Genomic DNA, 25945 nt, shown 5'->3' with positions numbered 1-25945 from the left:
GCAGGCCATGGGAAGTTGGCCCTCCGTACTGAATATGCATTTACTTCAATGACTGAATTTTTATGAAACATTTGCAGAAGAACTCTTGGGGGAAAGGGATCAATGCACTGGATATTTTAATCAATACCATTGCTACACTAATCGTTATGAAGATGGATATCTGTATCCAAGTAGATTAGTGAATTCAAGTAAACAGGAAATGCTGGAACTACAGAGCAGTTCGATCAACATCTGAAGAGAATAAGATAGGGGCCCTGAATTGACTCGAGCGTTGCTTAATAGTGATCAGGAACAGGAGCCGTGTCTGAATTCCCGTTCTCTTCTCCTTCTGGGGGGAACTGAGCCCAGTTGTCACAACTCTACCAGCGCCCAGCTGAGCTCAGCTAGCTCAGCACAGACCGGGACCTTCCTAGTCTGTGCGGTTCCGCGAGTCACTGGATAAACTTGTTCAAAGCCCCTGCAGGAACCAGAGAACGATAGGTTAGCGTTTTGGGTCTTCATCAAAAACTTTTTTTTAAATTTTTTTTTTATTCGTTCACGGGATGTGGGCGTCGCTGGCAAGGCCGGCATTTATTGCCCATCCCTAATTGCCCTCGAGAAGGTGGTGGTGAGCCGCCTTCTTGAACCGCTGCAGTCCGTGTGGTGACGGTTCTCCCACAGTGCTGTTAGGAAGGGAGTTCCAGGATTTTGACCCAGCGACAATGAAGGAACGGCGATATATTTCCAAGTCGGGATGGTGTGTGACTTGGAGGGGAACGTGCAGGTGGTGTTGTTCCCATGCGCCTGCTGCCCTTGTCCTTCTAGGTGGTAGAGGTCGCGGGTTTGGGAGGTGCTGTCGAAGAAGCCTTGGCGAGTTGCTGCATGTTGTGATGAAGGGCTCCACCCAAAGTGTTGACCCATCTTCTTTCAGATACTCTGTGCATCCAGCAGTTTGTGCTTCAATCTCAGGACTCCAGCAATTCTAGTTTTTCCTTATGGTTCTAGCGTAGTGATTCACTGCATTTGTATTTCACTGACGAGAAGGACTTCATTGAGACAATTCCCCTTGTCCGCTGGCTGCGCATGTATGGAAATCGTGGGCACACCGCCCATGAACTCTGTCCATTAATCGTGGGCAGTGAGCCCGGGATTTACTGACCTGTGCGGCCAGCAGGTGAGGCCCCGTCAATTGTGCAAACTCGGAAAATTAGCCCCCCTTAAGTCACAAGTCAAGGTCCCCAGTATCCAAGTGCTTAGGGGTAGTTTATAGGTGAGAATTTCCTTGGAGCTGTGCCCGCTCCGCCGCTGTTCCCGCTCCGCCGCTGTGCCCGCTCCGCCGCTGTGCCTTCGACAGAAGTGTGGTGGGCAACCCCCTTTATGCGGATAGCTGGGGCCCTCTGCCCCATTTCCAGAAAAGTTACGGTGGCGGAGCGGCTCAGCGGGAACTCCTGGCCCAGGAGCCCGTGGTCCTGACACGGAGCCTCATCCTCTGGCCGTGCATTTCAGAAATTCAGCCACGCTCTGCCCACAATTGTTGTGACCATTGGAAAATTGTGGGCAGCTTGTGCCCAAATCTCTGGTTGGCAAAGGCCCCCTGCCAGCGGGGTACATTCCTAAGATTCCTCTAATTGTGTTCCATCTCTACTTTGAGTGCCAAGCCTTCAAATCTGGCTTTCATAAACAAACTCGATCAATGAGCACAGATTCTAAATGAAGAATGCAGCTGTGCCTTTTTGTACGTACTATAATTTTGGAGGCAGTCGGAGCACTGATAAGTTGTATCGTGGTGTAATAGACGTGAGTTGCTATCCCTGGCGGTGGGTGGGAGGGGGAGGAGGAGGACATGATTCGTCCAGATTTGTTGTAGGCGGTTTCCCCTCCCTCTATCTCCCCCACTCAAAATCCCAGAATTGTCTCTGATGATATCCCCCTTTATGTCCTTGAGCCTCTGGTTGCTGTTCATGATCACAGCAGGTGTTTAGGTAAGGCCTGGTAGCAGGGTGGAACTGGGGCCTGGTAGCAGGGTGGAACTGGGGCCTGGTAGCAGGGTTGAACTGGGGCCTGGTAGCAGGGTTGAACTGGGGCCTGGTAGCAGGGTTGAACTGGGGCCTGGTAGCAGGGTTGAACTGGGGCCTGGTAGCAGGGTTGAACTGGGGCCTGGTAGCAGGGTTGAACTGGGGCCTGGTAGCAGGGTGGAACTGGGGCCTGGTAGCAGGGTTGAACTGGGGCCTGGTAGCAGGGTTGAACTGGGGCCTGGTAGTAGGGTTGAACTGGGGCCTGGTAGCAGGGTTGAACTGGGGCCTGGTAGCAGGGTTGAACTGTGGCCTGGTAGCAGGGTTGAACTGGGGGCCTGTAGCAAGGTTGAACTGAAGGCAGCACACACTCGCATGAAGAGAACGTACATGTCCAAGCCAGTCAACCGGTAAGTACAAACATTTCCTAATAGTGCTGATTCTTTTCTCTTCCATTTTGGTGTCTGCACACAGCTTGTTCAGATTGAGAAGTGTGGAGTTGGCTAATGGCACAATGATTGGTCACTTTCTGCCAGATACACTAAAAGAATTTGTAAACCACAAACCCAAGAGGAGGGAAACAGGCAAAAAAAAATTTGACTTCAGCTTTTGGGCACAATTCACATAAAATATATTTGGTGTAAATATTTTTTTAAATGGATCATAATGTTATTTATAATAAAACTACTAATATTTCATTGTTTAACAAGCAGTCAGTTTGCTCCTGTCTGGTGTTGTATGCCTTGTGATTCCGTGCTGACTCCTGTATATGTAAATGTTTCAGTTTTCCCTCCACACCTATGGCCAGGACACACGGGGAAGATAATGCGATGAGCACACTTTATGCTGCACCCAAATGAGCCCACCTCCCCAGGTAGCACGAGGTCAGCTCATTTACCTGATGTTTTAACGCTCCGGGTGTATTACTCATGATACTCCAGCCCTGGCACTCCCAGTGTATCAGGTGCCAGCAGCCAGTGAAGGGATGTTGGCTGCCTTCTGGGCATTTCTCCCACGTCAGCAGGGTTTGTCCACGTGGGGAAGGGTTCGCCAGCCCAGGAGTACCGGACGTTTTTTTGTGCGCCTCAGCGCCTGTTCCAAACAGATGATTATTAACAGGCCACATTATATAGCCGACTATGAATTAAAGTTTTGCTCTACAGAGTACAATGGACGGCTTGTGGGCAGGGTCCCAACCCCCTGTGCATTTGCCACTCGCTTATGGGCAAGGTGGCCGCCTTGGGTGAGTTCTGGGCCTCAGGCTTCCATACTTAGTAATACAGGGACCGTTTACCTGACATCGTATTATGGCCCCCTGCAGGGTCAAAGTATGATCTACATGATATAAAATGTTATCCTTCCTTTTCTGCCTGTTGTGTGACAGGTTTGGTGTTTGGGGAACGAGACGCAACATCACAGGAACTGGACAGTGGATGGCAGTACGTACCGGCTGGAGATACCCGGTCTGAATTCTGGAATTGAGTACCGTGTGCAGATCGCAGCAATCAATGGTGCCGGAGTTGGAGTAAACACCAAACCACAATTCGTCTACCTAGGTCAGTGTGGGGAAGGGAGGGCGCAGGGGAAAGCCTTAGGTTAAATGCTCCCAGTCTTTCTTCCCATTCCCTCTGGTTCTACAGGTTCCCAGAAGCCAGTTGTTTAGGTCAGATTGAGGTCTGTGAGTCAGCTCCTTTATAATTGAGGTAATCGAGGCCCTGGTGATGGTTTTGAGTCACTTTGCTTCCTGGAACAGCCTGATCCAGAAACTGCTCCACAGGTACCCTACAGGGCATCAAGGTGAGAATGCTACTTGCCCGTGTTGCTTTGTCTCCATCCACTGACTCCATGCACCATGAAGAAGGATGTTTTTAGTGAGACAGTGACCACTCGAACACAAGTTCATCATTTGGCATTTGAGTGCTCAATTTGCAAGATATTGAAACTGCTATTATAGCATTCGTAGAACGACAGTTAGAAAGAAAAAGGGCAGAGGGGCCTCGGTTTAACAGCTCATCTGAGAGGTAGCACCTCTGACAGTGCAGCACTCACTCGATGCTGCACTGAAGTGTCAGCCTAGATTTTGTGCTCAAGCGCAGGAGTGGGGCTTGAACCCACAACCTTCAGACTCAACGACAAAAGAAAGACTTACATTTATAGAGCACCTTTCATGACCTCAGAGTGTTTTACAGCCAGTGAAGTATTTTTGAAGTGTAGTTAACGTGGCAGCCAATTTGCACAGAGCAAGGTCCCACCAACAACAATGAGATAAATGACCAGATCATCTGTTTTAGTGATGTTGGTTGAGGGATAAATATTGGCCAGGACACTGGGGAGAACTCCCATACTCTTCTTCAAAGTAGTGCCATGGGATCTTTTACATCCATCTAAGAGGGCAGATAGGGGCTTGCTTTAACATCTCATCTGAAAAGGCAGTGCTCCTTCACTACTGCACTGAAGTATCAGCCTAGATTATGTACTATAAATCTCTGGAGTAGGACTTGAACCCACAACCTTCTGACTCAGAAGCAAGCATGCTACCCACTGAGCCATAGCATTACATCAGTCCACTGCTGTTGTTTTTAAAGTATATAGACTGCGCCACCTGCACCCCCGCCCCCGGTGATTTTGAGAATGGTTGCATTGCCTGGTTTAGCACTGAGCCTAACAGACCAGCCAGAACTCACACTCAAAGCCCAGTCCTTGCTGAGTTAGCTGATATCAGCTGGAGCTTCAGATCCCTGGCCTAGGGAAAGGGGGAAAACAAATCAGCCAGCATTCCGACAGCTGATTGTTATCCAGTGATCACTCCTGGAAAGTACACGCATTGGGTGAGGACAGGATGAGGCTTAGCGATGACATCTCCCATGGTCGAATAAGAGCAGAAGTCGGCCATCCGGCCCCTCGAGCCTGCTCTGCCATTCAATAAGATCATGGCTGATCTTCTACCTCAACGCCATTTTCTTGCACTATCCCCATATCCCTCGATGCCTTTAATATCTAGAAATCTATCGATCTCTGTTTTGAATGTACTCAATGACTGAGTCTCCACAGCCCTCTAAGGTAGAGAATTCCAAAGATTCACCACCCTCTGAGTGAAGAAATTTCTCCTCATCTCATTCCTAAATGGTCTACTCTTTATTCTGAGACTGTGACCTCTGGTTCTAGACTCCCCAGCCAGGGGAAACATCCTCCTTGCATCTGCCCTGTTGAGCCCTGTAAGAATGTTATATGTTTCAATGAGATCACCTCTTATTCTTCTAAACTCTAGAGAATACAGGCCTACTCTACTCAATCTCTCCTCATATGACAATCCCACCATTCCAGGAATCAGTCTGGTGAACCTTCGTTGCACTCCCTCTATGGTAAGTATATCCTTTCTTTGGTAAGGAGACCAAAATTGTAAACAATACTCCAGGTGCAGTCTCACGAAGGCCCTTTATAATTGCAGTAAGACATCTTTACTCCTGTACTCAAATCCTCTTGTAATAAAGACCAACATACTATTTGCCTTCCTAATTGCTTCCTGCACCTGCATGTTAACTTTCAGTGACTCATGTACAAGGACACCCAGGTCCCATTGAACATCAACATTTCCCAAATACTCTGCATTTCTGTTTTTCCGACCAAAGTGGATAACTTCACATTTTTCCACATTATATTCCGTCTGTCATGTTCTTGCCCACTCACTGTCTATATCCCCTTGAAGCCTCTTTGCATCTTCCTCACAACTCACATTCCCACCTAGTTTTGTGTCATCAGCAAACTTGGAAATATTATATTTGGTCCCCTCATCCAAATCATTGATATAGATTGTGAATAGCTGGGGCCCAAGCACCGATCCCTGCGGTACCCCACTAGTCACAGTCTGTCAACCTGAAAAAGACCCGTTTATTCCTACTCTCTGTCTTTTGTCTGTTAAGCAATTCTCAATCCAATTCTCAATTTTCAATATTACCCCCAATCCCATGTGCTCTAACTTTGTTCACCAACCTTGTGTGTGGGACCTTATCGAAAGCCTTCTGAAAATCCAAATACACCACATCCACTGGTTCCCTCTTATCTATTCTACTAGTTACATCCTCAAAGAACTCCAATAGGTTTGTCAAACATGATTTCCCTTTTATAAATCCATGTTGACTTTGCCAAATCCTATTATTTTTTTCTAAGTGTCCTGTTTTCTCATCCTTCATAATAAACTCTAGCATTTTCCCTACTACTGATGTCAGGCTAACAGGTCCGTAGTTTCCTGTTTTCTCTCTCCTTCCTTTCTTAAATAGTGGGGTTAACATTTGCTAGCCTCCAATCTGCAGGAACCATTCCAGAATCTATAGAATTTTGAAAGATGACAACCAATGCATCCACTATCTCTATAGCCACCTCTTTCAAAACCCTGGGATGTAGATCATCAGGTCCTTGGGATTTATCCGCTTTCAATCCCATTAATTTCTCCAGTACTATTTTTTTTTACTAACACTAATTTCCTTCAGTTCTTCATTCTTGCCAGTCCCTTGGTTCTCTAATATTTCTGGGAGGTTTTTTGTGTCTTCTTCCGTGAAGACAGACACAAAGGGCCCAATTTTAGCAGGGGTGCAGGTTCCCGGCGGGTGGGCAAGCGGGCGCATGGGTAACGCGCCCGGTGAAATTAGTGGGTTTCCCGCGCAATCGCAGCAGGCAACCCACTAATTGGAGCCACTTACCTGCTCCTCCGGGTCTGCGCGTCGGGCGGGCTGCGCATGCGCAGTAAGATCTGTCAGCTGGAGGCGCTCTATTTAAAGGGGCAGTCTTCCACTGACAGATGCTGCAATCATCTCACCCCAGGTATCAATACATGGGGTGAGGAGGAGGGGGAGGACAGAGATCTTCCACCCGGCGGGCGGGAGGAAGCGGCCTGCCTCTGCCACCAGGAAGGCCTGGCTCGAGGTGGCAGAGGAGGTCACCTGCACCACCAACATATCGCCCACCTGCACACAGTGCAGGAGGCGGTCCAATGACCTCAGTAGGTCAGCCACAGTGAGTACATGTAGTCTTTCCCCTACACTCCGTCTGCCACATCACTGCCCCCACCCCACATCTCCTTCTGCACTGCCAACACTACTCTGTCACATCACCCCTCATACCCACTCAAACCCCATCCTCATCTTACCTGCACCTACTCACCTCTCCAGTACTCACCCCGCCACTACCACGCAACCCAATCCTCATACAATCTCATGGCTCTATCCCATACTCACCCTCTCGTGCATCTCTCTCACGGCCAGCCTCACTCAACCTGCCACCACCTGTGCTGCAGCCACAGGGCATGCATCACATATGTGCAGTAGGCAGCGTAAGGCAAACGTGTTGTGAGCATGAAGGGGATGCACAAGGGTGTTTGAGGGTTTGTCATGGTTGTTACTTCTATTGAATTTCAGAACAACTCACATCACACATTATATTGGCACCACTACTGCCATGTCTTCGTGAATCCTGTCCGGTTTGTGCAATAATGCCCGCTCCTGGGTATCACTATGAGGACCCACAACTGATGCCACCCATTGTGTCACTGCAGAGTGGGTGTAGGTGTATTTGCAGGGCTCTTCTGCGCAGACGACTGAGAGACATCGGCGATGTCCCTGGTTGCACCCTGGAAGGCTGTGGAGGAGAAGTTCGGGAGGGCAGTGGTGACTTTGACAGCGACAGGTAGGAAGATGGTGCACGGGCCAGCCAGGAGCAGCTCGGCATGAAAGAGGCTGCAGATGTCCATGACTACACGTCGAGTGACTCTGAGTCTCCGTGTGCACTGCTGCTCAGAGAGGTCCAGGAGGCTGAGCCTCAGTCTGTGGACCCTGTGGCGAGGGTAGTGCCCTCTGCGACGCATCTCTCTCTGCGGTAGCCCTCCCTCCTGCTGTACAGGTGGATGTGTCACAGCACTCTGTTGGGGAGCTCCACGTGTCAGAGGTGGACAGCATGGATGGTGAGGCTGGTGATGCTGTTCGCCCTCCGAGGGGGTCATGACTGCAGCCACGGCGGCCCCCATCCGCAAGATGTACACCTGAGGGGGTCCGCAAGGTAGGTACATGTCTCCGGACCCCGGGGTAAGTTTGCAGGTTGGTGACTTTGACCGTCAGGAGGAGGGTGGTGGAGGCCAAACTTTGTCCCAAATGACAGAGTGGCCTCCTGCAATGAGTGAGGGTCTCCCCCCACCCCCCACCCCACTGTCAAATGGACCTTTGCAGCTGCCACAGGCTGACAGCTGCAACACGTCCATTCGATCTGGGAGTGTTTCCCCCAGTGTGTGAAACAGTCCTATGTTGATCCAAAATCACACACAGTCCCTTAATCAGGTCAGTTAATGACCTGAAATAGCGACATAAATACTCTCAAGTGGCATCCCGCTGGCTTTAATTGCCTGCGGGATTCCCACCAGCAGGGGCTGCGCGCGCACGCGGCGCGTCAGCGGGGAACCCGGAAGTGGGCGGGATCGAGGCGGGATCCGGTCGGGATCCTGGATTTTACGATTTTCGAGGCCCCCCCCGCCGAGAACGCACCTGATAGCGGGTGCTAAAATCGGGCCCAAAGTATTTGTTTAATTTCTCTGCCATTTCCTTATTCCCCATTATAAATTCTCTCGTCTCTGTCTGTAAGGGACCCACATTTGTCTTCACCAGTTTTTTCCTTTTTACATACCTATAGAAGCTTTTACAGTCCGTTTTTATGTTTCTTGCTATTCTATTTCCCCTTTGTTTATGAATTTCTTGGTCCTCCTTTGCTGAATTCTAAAATGCTTCCCATCCTCAGGCTTACTGCTTTTTCTGGCAACTTTATATGCCCCTTTCTTTGATTTAGTACTATCTTTAATTTCTCTTGTTAGCCACGGTTGGACCACTCTTCCTCTTGGGTTTTTGTGCCTTAAAGGAATATATATTTGTTGCAAATTATGTATTAATTCTTTAAATGCTAGCCATTGCCTGTCTACCGTCATACCTTTTAATATAGTTCCCCAATCAACCACAGCCAACTTGGGCCTCATACCTTCATAGTTTCCTTTGTTTAGATTTAAGACCCTAATTTCGGATTGCACTGCATCACTTTCAAACTTAATGAAGAATTCTATCATATTATGGTCATTCTTCCCTAAGGGTTCCTTTACAACAAGATTATTAATTAACCCTTTCTCATTGCACGGTATTAGATCTAAAATAGCCTGTTCCCGAGTTGGTTCCTCAACATACTGATCTAGAAAACCATCTCGTATACATTCCAGAAATGTGTCCTCCGCAGTATTAGTGAAAATTTGGTTTGCCCAATCTATATGTAGATTAAAGTCCCCCATGATTACTGTATTACCCTTGTTACAAGCACTTCTAATTTCCTGCTTTATACCGTGCCCTACATTACCACAACTGTTTGGTGGCCTATAAACAATTCCCACCAATGTTTTCTGCCCTTTGCTGTTTCTTAGTTCCAAACTGATTCTACATCTTGATCTTCTGAGCCAAGATCCTTTCTCACTATTGTACTGATCTCATCCTTTATTAATAGCGCTACCCCATCTCCTTTTCCTTTTTGCCTGTTCTTCCTAAATGTCGAATATCCTTGAATATTCAGTTCCCAGCCTTGGTCACCCTGCAGCCACGTCTCTGGAATGACAATGAGATCATACTCATTTACTTCTATTTGTGGCCTGAATGGCCTGCTGACAGGGCATGAATGGAGTCAGTGCCTTGAAGAAAAAACTAGGGAGGTAAAATAATTGCACAGCACCTGAACCCAGTGCTCTCTGAATTGGAACAATACACTGAGGTTAGCTTCTGAAAGAGAACGATGGGTTGAGATTTCGGGTGGGACTCTTTATCTCTTTTGGGCTTCCAACATTCAGTTGTCTGAATTGTCTGTGGATTGCATGCACTTGGTGAACTGATTTGTCTGCTTGTCTCAGTTGGGATCACTCTCAGGGCTCGGTCAGAAAGTCATGAGTTCGAGCCCCAAATCAGGAGTTTGAGCCCATAGTCTTGGCTAACGCTTCAGTGCAGTACTGAAGGAGTGCTGCACTATCAGTGGTTCAGATGGATGTAAAAGAACCCATATGAGTATTGCAAGAAGAGCAGTATGTTCTCCTGGTGTCCTGACTAACACCTCACTCCCTTGACCAACACCACCAAAAACAGATTAATTGCACATTCATGACTGTTTATGGGATCTTGCTATGCATACAATAGCCGCCATGTTTGCCTACATAACAACAGTCAAAGCAATTCATCGTATGTGAAGTACCTTGAGGTGCTTTTAAGAGAGGCAATAAGGTGCTGTACAAAGGCAAGTCTTTCTTTGTCTCTGATCTGCTCAACCCCTTACCCTGGATATTAAATACCACCTGCACAACATCTATGAAGCTTCCTAAGTAAGTAATTCTAATCTCACATGGGATAGATTGTAGTCTGCACAAGTCATGCAAAGGTTATCTTGTGTGATTATGAAATGTAACAATCTCATTTTTTTTTAAATAATGAAAGATCTATTCATTTATCCGCTGTTGATTCTTTCTGTGCCGTTGTATAGCTTTGTAATGAGTTGAACAGAAAACAATCATTTATCATTCGTCCTGCGCTGTAGGATTGAGACAGAGTTATTTCACATCATGTCGGATACTCAATTGGAAACGGGAAAACAGGAATTGTGTACATTACACGCTCAGCTCCCTCATTCATCCCCATCAATCTCCCAGGATCAGAGGCCAATAGACCCAATCCCTTTTAACACATGCAACCCAGTTACAGACACTACGCAGTAAAATGAACAAACAAGAAGACAGAATAATTTCAGAGATGAGAGATTTTTATGGAGCTGGAGCAGTAAAATCATTTTATGGAACGGGTCAAGAAAAATTGTTGAACGTAAAAGGACGGCAAAGTCGCTTTGCCAGCCAAGAGATTTCAGGTTACTTTTCAAAGGCAGGAGCTTCTTGTTGCATTGGTCATCATAATATATTGTGCAGCCTATATCTCCCCACCTCACTCAAGGCTCCATTTATCTTTAGGCATTAGTTCACTATTTGCGAGCTCTGGGATGTTGCTGGAACTGAGATGAAAGAGACACAGCGAGAAATAGAGAAGGGCACAAGAAGGCCCTATGAGGGGGGTCCAGGCTGGGGTTGTGGTCGGGGTCTTGAACCTCCAAAGATAGCAGGCAATTTTTTTCACCAAATTTGTTGAGCGAACCCCTAACACGGGGCCATTCGGGACAGGGGAGGGACTCAGCATTCCCCCTTCCGGCCTGGAACTGTTCAGCTGGCCTTTCCAGTTCTTTGTCAGGGGAACTACACCCCTACACTGCTGAAGGCCCCCCTCTGTGCAGGCTGCTCCCTGTGAACCCCGCGGGATCAGCGATGGATTTCCTGGTGTAACAGCTGGGATGTGCCTCTCCACCCCGGTCTGGAGCCAGAGTCAGTAACACAGGGCTCTGTCTGGGAGCAGTTACGGAGTAGACTTTCTGGTTGTACGTCATTAACGTGTAGAATGAGCGTAACTGTTTGGAGAGATGGGCAAACATCCATCATGCCAGATTTCTGCTCATTTAACACCTCATCTGATTTTCTGGTCAGGTTCTTTACTGGTATACTGGTGCCAGAAAGATCCCAATAGTAAGATTTGTCACATTATTTTTAAGAGTATTTACAAATCTTTTTTCCTCCTCCTTTGTTTCTTTTTTGTTTCCACTTAGTTCATCAGGGAGCATTGTACCGAGTATTCTGGCACTGCTATATTTTTGGTGCATGCGTGATATTGGGACAGTGGGTTTCCCAATGGGAATTCCCCCATGGTTACGATTTTTGGAGGAAGAAGAGGAGGAGCAATGGAGCGATGTTAGGAAGTTTAGGCCGCACCAGGGTCTTACTCCACTTTCCTGTCATGACCTGCCCACCCGTCCACCCAGAGATACATCTACCTGCCAATGATTGTGCAGAATTGTCCATACAGGCTCTAGGTCAGCAGGCAGCCAGATACAGAACTGTACCATCTACTGCAAGAATACCTGCAGCAAAGAGCTGGCACTGCCAGTAACAGTCAGCTGTGCCCGCAAGTCCTCTCCCCCTGCCTCCTTCTCGGAATGCTGCCCTGCTGGCCATTGGGGAGGGCAACAGCCACAATCCATGTTACCATCTGGTTCTGCACCACCTGCACTTTGAAACAGGAAGATTGAATGCTGCACTCCGCATTTATCATTATGGCCACTGGGTCGTCAGCCATTTGTGTTGCCCAGTGAACCTTTGCAGAGGCTGAAATACACATTGAAAATATTAGCCATCTTTGTAATCGCTGTGAACATTTTTATCCCCACATACGCGGCCACTTACCTTTAACTGGCCAGATCCCTTTAAATTTATCCATCACCTTTTCCACCGATCTTCCACCACTAGTCTCCTCCCCCCACCACCCCCCACCCCACTCCCCACCTGAGTTCCCAACAACAAGCCCGATATAGGTCGGGAGTTCGCTCACACTATGTGAATGAAGCTGACTCCATAAAAATCAGACGGGATCAGTATACTAACGGTCAGGCAGATTCTTATTACACAGTGGCCGACTAACAGCCTCTGTCCAGCTACAGCTTCTATGCATAAAGCATCACAACTGTGTGAGACAGGCTGTAGGTCTTTTCCTGCCTGTCATTTTCATATGTTCGCAAGATGTGTCAATAAAGACAATAAACGACTCCACTACATGTTGTAATTACCTGCGGTTTAATAGTTCAGGATGTTTAATAGTCGTTTGCTGTGAATCTTCAAATTGTAATCTTTAAATCTCAGAGCCCTTCGCTCAGGAAAAGTCAGCAGAGTCTTCGATCCTTGGACTGGTGCTGGAGTTTGTGAGGCGGCCGGTTTTCATTGCGAGTGCCGGGAGCATGATCTGGATCATTCTGATGGTGCTCAGTGTGTATTTGTACTGTCGCCACACAAAACGCTGTAATATTCAGAAGAAACACAGGCTAAGAAAAGGTGAGAGAGACCCGGTGACAAGTTATCGTCATCACCGTACACGTTAACTAGAGGTTGGAGACTTGGCAAAGTAGTAACATTGAGCTGAGGGCAAGCAGGTGGATGCTACTCAACCATGGAGCTGCTTTTTGAAGATAACATGCCCTTAAGCCCCAGTGTTTGGTGCCTGCACTTTAGGTAAGATGCAGGATGTTGGGCCATGATTCCCCACACAAGGAATTGTCTGTCCAGGACATGCTGTCAGAATGGGTGTGAAGAAAGGCCAGGGGCTCCCTCAGTGTTGGGGGGGATTATATAACATCAGTTACTCTTGTACTGCACCTAGTGGTTAGTCACAGAGCAGCATTTGCTGAATAGTGGAGCAGGGCGAGAGATGGAAGTGGAGGAGGGAGAGAGGTGGAAGTGAAGGAAAAGAGAGAGAGATGGAATTGGAGGAGGAAGCAGAGAGACAGAAGTGGAGGAGGGAGAGATGGAAGTGGAGGAGGAGGAAGAGAGATAGAAGCAGAGGAGCAGGGAGAGAGAGAAGGAGAAGGTGGAGAGAAAAGAAGGAAGAGAGAGTGAAGAGAATTTGAGCCTTGCAATTTTAAAACACTTCACCATTCATGGCTAATGGAACAGAAGAAGTTAACTGAATTTTTGAGAGGCTCGATCAAGAAAGTCTGAGAACCACTGATCTATGTTCATTATTATCCTTCTGAGCCTCATTACTGATCCTAACTAGATATTCATCCAACTGCTTTTAAAGGCATTAATTATTACAGCATTAACTGCCTTCGTTAGGGGCCTGTCCTACATATTAATTACACTGTGGGGAACAATACTAGTCGTGTTTACATGGTATAAGAATCCATGGTTACAATGGTGGCTTCACATGGTGGGATGAGGCTGTGCTGTTCAGTGAATCACACCATGTTTCACCTGCATATTGGATATTAGAAGTGTAAGAATTGGGCACCAATTCAAGTTGGGTCAGTGGGTAAATTGTTGGACTTCCTACTCCTGGTGCAGAGCCATCGTGTGCTGGGGGCGTCTATCCATAAAGTACTCCCCACGATTGGCCGATTTCTGAGGCTCTACACCCGGAACGTGTCATTGTGCAATTTGCACGACCTTTTGTTGACACATTTATTATTCACCTAATCTTTAGCTGATACATCAGAGTGTGTAAACTGAACAAAACCCCACAAGGCACAAATTTTCTTGACTAGACCATCTCAGACACACCTGAGTGCAGAGGCCCCATTTCTGCCTTATTAATTCATGTTATTTTTATGCACCGCAGGCTTGTACAGACTGGCCAACGAGGACATTATAATTAAACACAGGTAAGCTGAGCCGGAATGAGGTGAGCGTTTTTATTTGACTGATCAGCGGACAGCTGGCCTGACAACCTTTCGCTCTTTTCCAGGATGAACCTGACGGATTCGCCCTGGCTGTCAAACTCCTGGAAATCCAGCAGCTGCTCCATGAGCTTCAGTCCCGGGAGCAGGCAGCCACTCTGGCTGCGCAGCCAGGAGAAACCAACATACCGGAAAGCAGGTGAGGCGGGAGTCACGGAGTGGCACAAATCCAGTGACTGAAAGTTTCTTTTAAAAACATGTTCCCAGCGAGGCCGCATTTAGTGCCCAATTCTGGTTGACCTGAGGAGATATTGTTGGGCCTTCTCTTGTTAGAGCAGAGAAGGTTAAGGGGAGATTTAATAGAGGTGTTCAAAATTAAGAAGGGTTTTGATAGAGTAAATAAGGAGAAACTGAATCCAGGAGGTTCAGTAACACAGATTTAAGATATTTGGCAAAAGAACCAGGAGGGAGATGAGAATTTTTTTTGACGCGGTGAGTTGTTATGATCTGGAATGCGCTGCCTGAAAGGGTGGTGGAAGCAGATTCAATAATAACTTTCAAAAGGGTAATTGGATAAATACTTGAAAAGGAAAAATTTGCAGGGCTATGGGGAGAGAACAGGGGAGTGGAAGTAATTGGATAGCTCTTTCAAAGAGCCGGTACAGGCACGATAGGCTGAGTGGCCTCCTTCTGTGCTGCATCATTCTATGATTCTATGAACCACTGCAGTTCTTGTGGTGATGGTGCTCCCCGATGGTGTTAGTGAGAAACAGGCTACACTGAAGAGCTGAAGTTGGCGTTTTGGGTGATGGACCATTCTGTTCTCCCACCTCTGAGATCTGGCTTTGAATCAGTCGCAGGTTCATTAGATGAAAGTCTCTTTTTCTCTGTCTCTGTCTCTCTCTCTTCCTGCCTCTCTCTGTCTCCATCTCTGTCTCTGTTTGTCTGTCTCTCTTTCTGTCTTTCTGCCTCTCTCTGTCTCTCTTTCTCTGCCTCTCTCTTCGTCTCTCTCTCTCTCTCTCTGTCTCTCCCTCTCTCATGTGAAATCAGTTTGGGACAGTCACAAGGCATCTCCAACAGTCAACTCCACCTGTTATCCCTGCTGTCAATTGGATTTGTGAAGATAAATGGTTCACCCCAATGTAGGTGACGATCCAAGAGTTTGCCAGAGGCCGAGAGGATGGCTGTTACAGGAAGTGAAAAATGCCACGCTGAAGCACTGGGGAGGCTTCTGAGTTTGGGGATACAGCACAATGTTGGGGCTTTCCTACACATTTAACCTGTCATATATCGGACTTGATGTTTTGTTTACAATGGGTGCAAGAAGTGCAAAGTGCTCCATCCTCCACCACTGATGTTCTTCATCCTGATGAGCACAAGAATTCGATAAACCTCAGAGTTAGAAAACAGAATCTATCTGACTCACAGTGAGTAATTATTGGTTTCTTGATGGAGATCTGAACAGATGTATTTTACATGTAAAGGGAAGTTCTATATGGAGAACGCTAGAATGACATCGTTCCTCCTTTTTTTAGTTCTAATTAGATTGCTTCCTCCTTGAGTAACCAGTAAACACCATCCAAATGGAGTAATGGGTACAAGGAACAATGTTGAATGTAGATTCTTGCTCAAGATTCAGCAATACATTGTTTGCTTTCACTCCATAACAAACAGTGACACCCAGCTATCATCACCAAATGACTGGGCCCAGGCCAACTAGAATGCTGGTCTGAAATAGTTGTTGAGTTCCACTCATTGCCACTTAGGAAGATAGTTCTATGATACTTGGTGGATTGACAGGAAGTCTAGGGCTCTCTTATTTGAATCTCCCTCCTTTGCTTGTAGGTTCATCAGTTGAGAAGAAAGCCCAGGGCATCTCTATAGTGCCCGACAACAGCCTGTACGGGACGTTCAGCGTTGACATTAAAGGAACAGATTTGAAGACGTTCAGTACTCCGCTCCTGCAGAGGTCCACGGTTTCCAGCTATACAGTTCAGGTGACTCCAGACCACAGCCCTTTGCCGCTGCTGAAAAACAACATAAACAGAAACAACATCAACAACTTCGGCCAGGAAGCTACAAAGTTACCACGGAAACCAACACTCTACTTACAGCCAAATCCAGAATTGTGGGATAAAAACTGCAATAAAGGTGAGAGATTGAAACACTATCAGGCCTGGAATAATCTAGTTTTTAAAAAAAAAATCTCACAATAGTACTTCCGTTCCCTCCCTTCCCTGAAGGTGTTGGCACCATCACTGTGCTATGGTGCCATGGGTGGTCATCGTCTTCTGGTACTTTACCCAAGTGGCTATTTGAGTCTTGCCGGTGAATGTCAACAGGCTATTCAACTAAGGGGGACCTCACGCCGAGTCCAATCACATTTCCCCCCCCCCCCCCCCCCCCCACCAGCATCCACATAGGAACATGTTGCAGCAAAGGTCACTGTACAGATAAGAAGCAGGAAATTTGACTGATTTCCCCTCCCCCTTTCCTAATCCAAGTTTGCTGCAGGCAATTGTGTCCCAACAGCTGAGATCAGCTAACTCGGAGCAGACTGGAGATGGAATCGGGGGCCTTCCATGCAGTGCTGTTACCCACTGAGCCACTCGGGGCAGCGAGAGTCATGTTGATGAGAAGCAAAAACCGATTTAAATGAGTCGTATAAGCAAGGCAGCCTCCGCACTGATGCCCTCCACAGTCGCATATCCTGCTGACTCTCAGGGTGTGTGACTGGATGAGGGACCAGAGGATTAGACTAGGGGTACAATATTCAGGGAAGAAGAGGGGGGGGGGAAAGACAGCTCGAAAATAAGAAGGAAAAAGTACATATGTTTAAAAGTTCATTCTGGGGATGTGACAAGTCCGGCATTTATTGCCCATCCCTCATTACTAAGTGGCTTGCTAGGCCCTTTCAGAGGGCAGTTAAGAGTCAACCACCTTGGTGTGGGACTGGAGTCACATATGGGCCAGACTGGGTAAGGACAGCAGCTTTCCTTCCCATTAGTGAACCAGGTGAGTTTTTACGACAATCCAACAGTTTCGTGGTAACTTTTACTGATACGAGATTTTGCTTTCCAGAAATTTGTTAAACTGAATTCAAATTCTCAAACTGCAATGGGTGGGATTTGAGCTCATGTTCTCTGGATTATTACCACAGGCCTCTGAATTACTAGTCCAGTAACATAACCACCATATTACCGTACCCATGGTAAAGAGCTCTATATATTGGGCCACATTTTAAAATCAGAAAAGTGATTGTCAATTCCAGTGGCTGATATTTGGCAGGCTCTGATCAGCTGGCACAGGAGGCACGGTATAATGGGCACAAAGTAGTCCATTCGACACGATGCCTAGCAACTGGCTCGCTTTTGTTACGGAATGTGCCACTTGGAATTCTGCAGACAGTTTCCTTGTTGTATAACTGTACACACGGCTTAACAGAACAGCCTGAGGCCTGGCTTCAGTGCACTTGTCAACACTCCACATCGAGCTGGTGCAGAGAAAGCAAATGAGACAGAACACTTAAGGCAGAGAGTTACCGAGCTGTACAGAACAACAAAGGTCTAAAGTTTAATCACTGGTCTGTGCCCAGATAGCTGATCGCAGCCAGTGCTCCATCAGGGGCTTGCTGTTTGGCCTCACCGCTGCTGGTTAAGGCAGTGAAGAATTGGTTAGGGTTCCTGCGCCCAATCACTATCCAACAACGCTCTGCTGAGAGTGCACGTGCTCAGATGTCAGGTGAGCACAGGATTGGGCTCGGCTGTGATGCCTCCAATGGTCGAGAAGCCTGCCCACACTCATTGCGTAGGGTCACAAATTGGCCGACTGTCCTCTCACTTGGATGCACTGGAGGTTTCCTAGTGTCCGTGAATCCATTTCCCGGCAAGGAGTCAACAGTTTCAGGAAAGGGAAACGAGAAAATAACTGATGGAGAAAAGGTGGGAATAAATTGAGGCAGAGAGGGGGAGGAAGTTGATGTTTATACATTTCTCTTGTTTTAACCCGAATCCTCAGAGTCTAGAAATCAGAGCTGATGGAGTCGGTGCCTTTGTTTCAAACCCTTCTCCCTCCCAAAAAAGTCTGTGATTTGTTTGCCTGTATTTCCATAGTAACTATTAGTGATAATTACCCCGAACTGTGAAGATTAGGTTATTAATGGAGACAGCTGGGATCACGCTGTGTGACATTAGAGTAAAAATCCATTAATGTGCTTATTTGCAATTGCAGTTTTAACTTAGACATTAATCAATTATTTTAACCTGTCTAGTATAACTATTTAAACCCATTTATTCTAGCCTGCTTTACCCGTTCATCTTAACCCATTATGTTAAGCTATTTATGTTAATCCATTTATTTAATCTGTTTCATTTTAACCTGTTCAACCAATTTATTTAACCCATTTGTTTCAACCTGTTTAATTTAACTTATTTATTATTGATCTGTTTATTAAATTCCATTATTTTGACCTGTTTGTTTAAACCGTTTAAACTCTTCACTTTAAGCTGTTTATCCCTTTTACTGTAACCTGTTTTAACCCGATTTCTTTAACCTGGTTATTTTAAATGCCTATTAAAATTGTTTCATATGAACACATTAATCAATCCAAAAACTATAAGCTTTGAAAAACCATCTTCCCGCTCACTGGAGGTTTGTTCTGTGTGCTCAGTTTCTGAGCTGTAAATTTCTTTTTATAGTCTTAGTCTGAGTTGCAGTTCATATTGCAGTTGATATTTTCATGGCAGGGAAAGTAACCACTGCACAGGGGGACTAGCTCCCCCGAAAGGGCACGGAATTCTTTGGGATTCTCACAGAAAAAGGGGGAGGCGCTGTTAAAACAATGCTGGAGAACCATTAACGGAGGCACCCGAGAAATCTCCCCATTTCACACATGGCCAATCCAGCCTTCCACTCCAGAATCTATAACATAGGATGTAAGGCCAGTTACACTGGAGTTTTGCTCGATTTACCTTGTAAATGTTACCTTGTACCTTGAAGTGGGACAAGGTACTTTCTAGACCTTTGGTGGGATGGGTGAAGGAACTTTGTAGACTCTTGGTGGGCGAGACAAACTTTATACACCCTTTCTTCACAAAGTCCATGATAGTCTGGGTTGTACATAGCCTGAGGAAGCCAGGGGACTGATGTTCCTTTATCATTTTTAGCCTTTCATTGAGCTCTTTTGCTTCCAATTCTAGGAAATAATGGATCCGTAATTACTGTCAGTCGGAACCCAAGTACAGGGAACGTGTTTGGCCCCATCACCAGCCCAGGATTAAGCCACAAAGGTAAAGCCAGCAGCATTCTCTTTTTCATGAAGGAATTGACCTTCATTTTAGGGATCTTGCCTGAATGAGGCCAGAATACGTCTGGAAGGGTGCTGATTGAGGCGCTACATTGCACCACATTGGCAGTGTCCATCTCCAACAAGAGAGAGTCTAACCACCTCCCCTTGACATTCAACGGCATTACCATCACTGAATCCCCCACCATCAACACCCTGGGGGTCACCATTGACCAGAAACTTAACTGGACCAGCCATATAAATACCGTGGGTACAAGAGCAGGTCTGCGGCGAGTGACTCACCTCCTGACTCCTCAAAGCCTTTCCACCATCTACAAGGCACAAGTCAGGAGTGTGATGGAATACTCTCCACTTGCCTGGATGAGTGCAGCTCCAACAACACTCAAGAAGCTCGACACCATCCAGGACAAAGTAGCCCGCTTGATTGGCACCCCATCCACCACCCTAAACATTCACTCCCTTCACCACCAGCGCACTGTAGCTGCAGTGTGCACCATCCACAGGATGCACTGTAGCAACTCGTCAAGGCTTCTTCAACAGCACATCCCAAACCCGCGACCTCTACCACCTAGAAGGACAAGGGCAGCAGGCACATGGGAACAACAGCACCTGCACGTTCCCCTCCAAGTTACATACCATCCCGACTTGGAAATATATCGCAGTTCCTTCATCGTTGCTGGGTCAAAATCCTGGAACTCCCTACCTGTGGGAGAACCTTCATCAGACGGGCTGCAGCAGTTCAAGAAGGTTGCTGACCACCACCTTCTCAAGGGCAATTTGGGATGGGCAATAAATGCCAGCCTCGCCAGCGACGCCCACATCCCATGAACGAATATTAAAAAAAAATTGTCTCTCTACATTGCCCACTCGAAACTGAAATGAGACTGATTGCTCTAACTCGTTCCACATGGGGCCCTTATGGTGAGCAGAGAGAGGAGATGTCTGTCCACAGTCTATGTGAGTTTTGAATGGAAAGGGTTACGTTCTAACTGACAACGCTACCCATTCCCCATTTTATTTACTTTTGGTTTAACCAACGTTTCTTTTAATCCACATTTTATAATTATACCCTCCTCTATGAGGTTGTCCCTATTCTGTGCAGATAGCATCCTCTGCCTGTGTCATTCTAACCAATGATTCAGAAGGGGTCACCAAGCAATGGGAACAGCTTAGCTTCTAATTGTGCCTCCCTCCCCATTCAGTAGTGCCTTACCCGGCCCCCTGTTGACCAACTGAGATTAAGAAACTGCGGAAATGAACCCTCATCCTACAAGAATGTTTATTTTTATTCGTTCATGGGATGTGGGCTCGCTGGCGAGGCCAGCATTTATTGCCCATCCCTAATTGCCCTTGAGAAGGTGGTGGTGAGCCGCCTTCTTGAACCGCTGCAGTCCGTGTGGTGAAGTTTCTCCCACAGTGCTGTTAGGAAGGGAGTTCCAGGATTTTGACCCAGCAACAATGAAGGAACGGCAATATATTTCCAAGTCGGAATGGTGTGTGACTTGGAGGGGAACGTGCAGGTAGTGTTGTTCCCATGTGCCTGCTGCCCTGTCCTTCTAGGTGGTAGAGGTCGCGGGTTTGGGAGGTACTGTCGAAGAAGCCTTGGCGAGTTGCTACAGTGCATCCTGTGGATGGTGCACACTGCAGGCACAGTGTACTGGTGGTGAAGGGAGTGAGTGTTTAGGGTGGTGGATGGGGTGCCAATCAAGCGGGCTGCTTTGTCCTGGATGGTGTCGAGCTTCTTTGAGTGTTGTTGGAGCTGCACTCATCCAGGCAAGTGGAGAGTATTCCATCACACTCCTGACTTGTGCCTTGTAGATGGTGGAAAGGCTTTGGGGAGTCAGGAGGTGAGTCACTCGCCGCAGAATACCCAGCCTCTGACCTGCTCTTGTAGCCATAATATTTATATGGCTGTTCCAGTTAAGTTTCTGGTCAATGGTGACACCCAGGATGTTGATAGTGGGGGATTTAGTGATGGTAATGCCGTTGAATGTCAAGGGGGGGTGGTTAGACGCTCTCTTGTTGGAGATGGTCATTGCCTGACATTTGTCTGGCGCGAATGTTACTTGCCACTTATGAGCCCAAGCCTGGATGTTGTCCAGGCCTTGCTGCATGCGGGCACGGACTGCTTCATTATCTGAGGGGTTGCGAATGGAACTGAACACTGTGCAATCATCAGCGAACATCCCCATTTCTGACCTTATGATGGAGGGAAGGTCATTGATAAATCAGCTGAAAATGGTTGGGCCTAGGACACTGCTCTGAGGAACTCCTGCAGCAATATCCTGGAGCTGAGATGATTGGCCTCCAACAACAACTACCATCTTCCTTTGTGCTAGGTATGACTCCAGCCACTGGAGAGATTTCCCCCTGATTCCCATTGACTTCAATTTTACTAGGGCTCCTTGGTGCCACACTCGATCAAATGTTGCCTTGATGTCAAGGGCAGTCACTCTCACCTCACCTCTGGAATTCAGCTCTTTTGTCCATGTTTGGACCAAGGCTGTAATGAGGTCTGGAGCCGAGTGGTCCTGGCGGAACCCAAACTGAGCATCGGTGAGCAGGTTATTGGTAAGTAAGTGCCGCTTGATAGCACTGTCGACGACACCTTCCATCACTTTGCTGATGATTGAGAGTAGACTGATGGGGCGGTAATTGGCCGGATTGGATTTGTCCTGCTTTTTGTGGACAGGACATACCTGGGCAATTTTCCACATTGTTGGGTAGATGCCAGTGTTGTAGCTGTACTGGAACAGCTTGGCTAGAGGCGCGGCTAGTTCTGGAGTGCAAGTTTTCAGCACTACATACGGGATGTTGTCGGGGCCCATAGCCTTTGCTGTATCCAGTGCACTCAGCCATTTCTTGATATCACGTGCAGTGAATCGAATTGGCTGAAGACTGGCTTCCGTGATGCTGGGGATATCGGGAGGAGGCCGAGATGGATCATCCACTCAGCACTTCTGGTTGCAAAAGCTTCAGCCTTGTCTTTTGCACTCATGTGCTGGACTCCGCCGTCATTGAGGATGGGGATGTTTACAGAGACTCCCGTTAGTTGTTTAATTGTCCACCACCATTCACGACTGGATGTGGCGGGACTGCAGAGCTTTGATCTGATCCGTTGGAAGCTTTCACCTAATCTGCCCAACTTCAAAGTTAGGGTCTTGGAACAAAAGTGATATGTGCATCATGCAGTATCCACACCACTGACCCGTCCTCTGTACTGACCCTTATTTAATAAGGCACAGAATTCCAAATCTTATTATCATTTCAATATTCTCTCCTACTTTCCCCTTTCCTCATGGATGCTAACAGCCCTCAATACTTCACACAAGGTAGCCATTCTTCATGTGTGAGCTACTCGGCTTGCAACCTGAGCCAATCCTGTCCTCTCCCAGCTCTTGTTTTCCAGTAGGATAGTGATCAGGAGTTGGATTGCTAGCGAGATTTTCCCTCTTCCTACATCGGAACCTCCCTTGTCTGGGCTGATAGAGGCGTCAACCCAGGCATAAGCAGCAATGTTGACCAGAACAATCACGAACCAGTGCTGCCCTCTTTCAAATTAACTGGACCATCCAAATTAAAAGTGCTCCCACTTCACAGGGAGCGGCGTTCGGTCCCGCCGGGCAGGGAGCGGCGTTCGGTCCCGCCGGGCAGGGAGCGGCGCTCGTTCCCGCCGCGCAGCGGTTTCCCCTCCTCCTCCTGCTCTCTGCTTCCCCTCCCCCCCCCCCCTCCCAGGGAGCGCATGAACCGAAGTCTAAATTAGTGGTCCACAAAATTCCTCATTTATTCCCGCTTGCCCCATGCCCACAGAAACTGCCACAATCATCCACCCATGGGGGTTACCCAGGTCGCCTGGCCTAGACCCCACTGGTGGGGTGTGCACACGCTCTTGTGGATGCCGATTTGCCTCCACTCACTCGACATACCAGCCGGCACTACAACTGTTTAGGGAGACCCCACCCCTGGTCCTGCCCCCTGCTCGTCATTTATCTTGTGAGGGATGTACATCATTTCTACATTGGTCCTGTCTGTGCCACAATCTTGTTCGATCCCCATATTTCAAACCGCCAAGTCTTCTTTCTAAATCAGTTTAGCTCAGTCGGTTGCGTTCTCACCTCGGAGTCAGCGCAGGTGATGTGTTCAAGCCCCACTCCAGGATTTGAACACATAATCTAGGCTGACACTCCAGTGCTGTTCTAAGGGAGTGCGGCACTGTCCTTTGGATGAGATGTCAAACGGAGCCGCGTTTGCTTGTTCTGGATGCAGGGATTTGTCCTCAGTTTACAGCATCTCGGATATTCATCGCTGCTGTTTATGGGATGTTTCTGAGATGTGATCAGATACAAGTCTTTCAAAAGTCCCAGTCCCATGCAGTTGCTGATTTCTGCCTCTAGAGAGCAGCACCGACTCACAGTTGCTCTGTTAACCTGATACTTCATTTCCTTTCTCTGCTCTTCTAAAGTGACTGGAGTACAGTTCCTCAGGTAGGGACAGCTCTCTGGTCCCTCACCCAAGTATTGTGTATGTCTGGACAGTGAGTGCCAGCAGTGTATTTGATCATGGGGCTATCACAGCTGAGCTTGGTCCCAACGTCCAGCCTGAGTCACTGAATAATGAACAGGAGCTTGAATCCTGGCTTATTAGCTCAAACTTGCCTTGCTCATTTTCCTTGAAATAATTTTACCTATTTGAATGTATCTCGTTCATTATGTTCTTCTTAAAAATAAACCTGGTTACCTGCGTTTGGGCTAGAGTTTCCAACTCCTGAGGCTTGATTACATGTCACCAGACCATGTGGTAAAGGGTCACGTGACATCTGGTCACGTGACGTCTGATTGCATGATGTCTACAAATGTTATTTTGTTTACCTTTTATAAAGGTCGGGTTCTCCGTAATTGAGTATTTTTGCTTGTGGTTTAGTGCCAGCTGCTGTTGTGCGAGAGGTTCTGAGAAACAGGAGACCGCCCAAGGATGGGGGGAAACGGAGGGCGGGGGGAAACCGAGAGTCGGGGGAGAGGTGAATCGAGAAAGGGGGGGAGAGGGGAAACTGAGGGTGGGGGGAAACTGAGGGTGGGGGGAAACCGAGGGTGGGGGGAAACCGAGGGTGGGGGGAAACCGAGGGTGGGGGAAACCGAGGGTGGGGGAGAGGGGAAACCGAGGGCAGGGGAAACTGAGAGTGGGGGGAAGAGGGGAAACCGAGGGCAGGGGAAACCGAGGGGAGGGGAGGGCGGGGGAAGAGGGGAGGAAGGGAGGCCGAGGGCGGGGGAGAGATTCGCGGAGGAAACCAGAGGTGGGGGGATTTTTGATTCCACTCAGAAGCAACAGTGATACAATAACTCAGTGATAGTCTATATGCAACTGGTAGTAATATGTGTAATGCCCTGATATCCTAGTAGTAATCTTATAACTCGCTGATATTCACACTGTAACTACAGCTAGAACCCCCCTGCACTGCTGTTTTCGTGAAATTGTACCCAGGGTGAAATTGGACGCAGGGTGAAATTGGAAGCAGGTTCTGGATGGTTCAGTTCTGTTCACCAAGTGAGGCATCACAGTACCAGAGTAAGAGTTATAAACAGTAAAATAGGATCATAGGAGCAGGAGTAAGCCATTCAGCCCCTTGAGCCTGTTCTGCCATATACAATATATAGGATGTAAGCCAGTATATAGAGTATTATACAGTATATAGATAAGTATGAATTGTAAAAGGCAGTATATAGTACATATGGCAATATATAGAGTATAATGGGCAGTATGTAGGAAGTGTATAGCATATATGACAGTATATAGTAAATAGGGCAGTATGTAGATCAGTATATAGAGTGTAAAAGGCAGTATATGGTATAAGGTGTTGTTTATAAGGTAGCATATAATTATATAGGACAACACATAGGGCAGTATATAGTTACAAAGGGTAGTATTTAGGACGATATGTAGTATAAACTGCAGTGTATAGTTATATATGTAGCATATCGTTATATAGGGTGGTATATGGTACTTAGAGTATCTAGTTACATAATACAATATATAGGGCAGTATAAAGTATATAGAACTATATAGTTATATAGGGTGACATATCGTTATACTGGGATTGGATCAGATCAAAAACTCTATAAAACAAGTGATTTATTTTAATCTGTATACAAGCAGGGAAATAATCGTTCCAGACAGACGGAGTACTAACTCTACCTCTTAAGTGCTCCTTCCCATTATAAAACATCTATTGGCACCAACCCTAATTTTGGTGTCGGTGCTGTAAGATTTACGAGGTGGCACAGCTCCCTAGAATCATAGAAGTTTACAACATGGAAACAGGCCCTTCGGCCCAACATGT

At 47.2% G+C, this 25945-nt stretch overlaps 1 protein-coding gene across 1 annotated transcript in view; it reads left to right on the top strand.

The window, feature by feature from the left end:
* Positions 1-25945, top strand: part of robo4 (roundabout, axon guidance receptor, homolog 4 (Drosophila)) — a 109308-nt gene that overhangs the window by 53267 nt on the left and 30096 nt on the right. The window contains exons 10-15 of the mRNA XM_067971054.1: positions 3376-3547; positions 12778-12966; positions 14249-14291; positions 14375-14505; positions 16152-16457; positions 19505-19594. Of these exons, the coding sequence (XP_067827155.1) occupies positions 3376-3547; positions 12778-12966; positions 14249-14291; positions 14375-14505; positions 16152-16457; positions 19505-19594 (931 nt within the window). The remainder of the gene's footprint in view (positions 1-3375; positions 3548-12777; positions 12967-14248; positions 14292-14374; positions 14506-16151; positions 16458-19504; positions 19595-25945) is intronic.

The sequence above is a fragment of the Heptranchias perlo genome, chromosome 33 (assembly GCF_035084215.1).
Source record: "Heptranchias perlo isolate sHepPer1 chromosome 33, sHepPer1.hap1, whole genome shotgun sequence".
Lineage (NCBI taxonomy): Eukaryota > Metazoa > Chordata > Chondrichthyes > Hexanchiformes > Hexanchidae > Heptranchias > Heptranchias perlo.
This window is presented reverse-complemented; position numbering and strand designations above follow the sequence as displayed.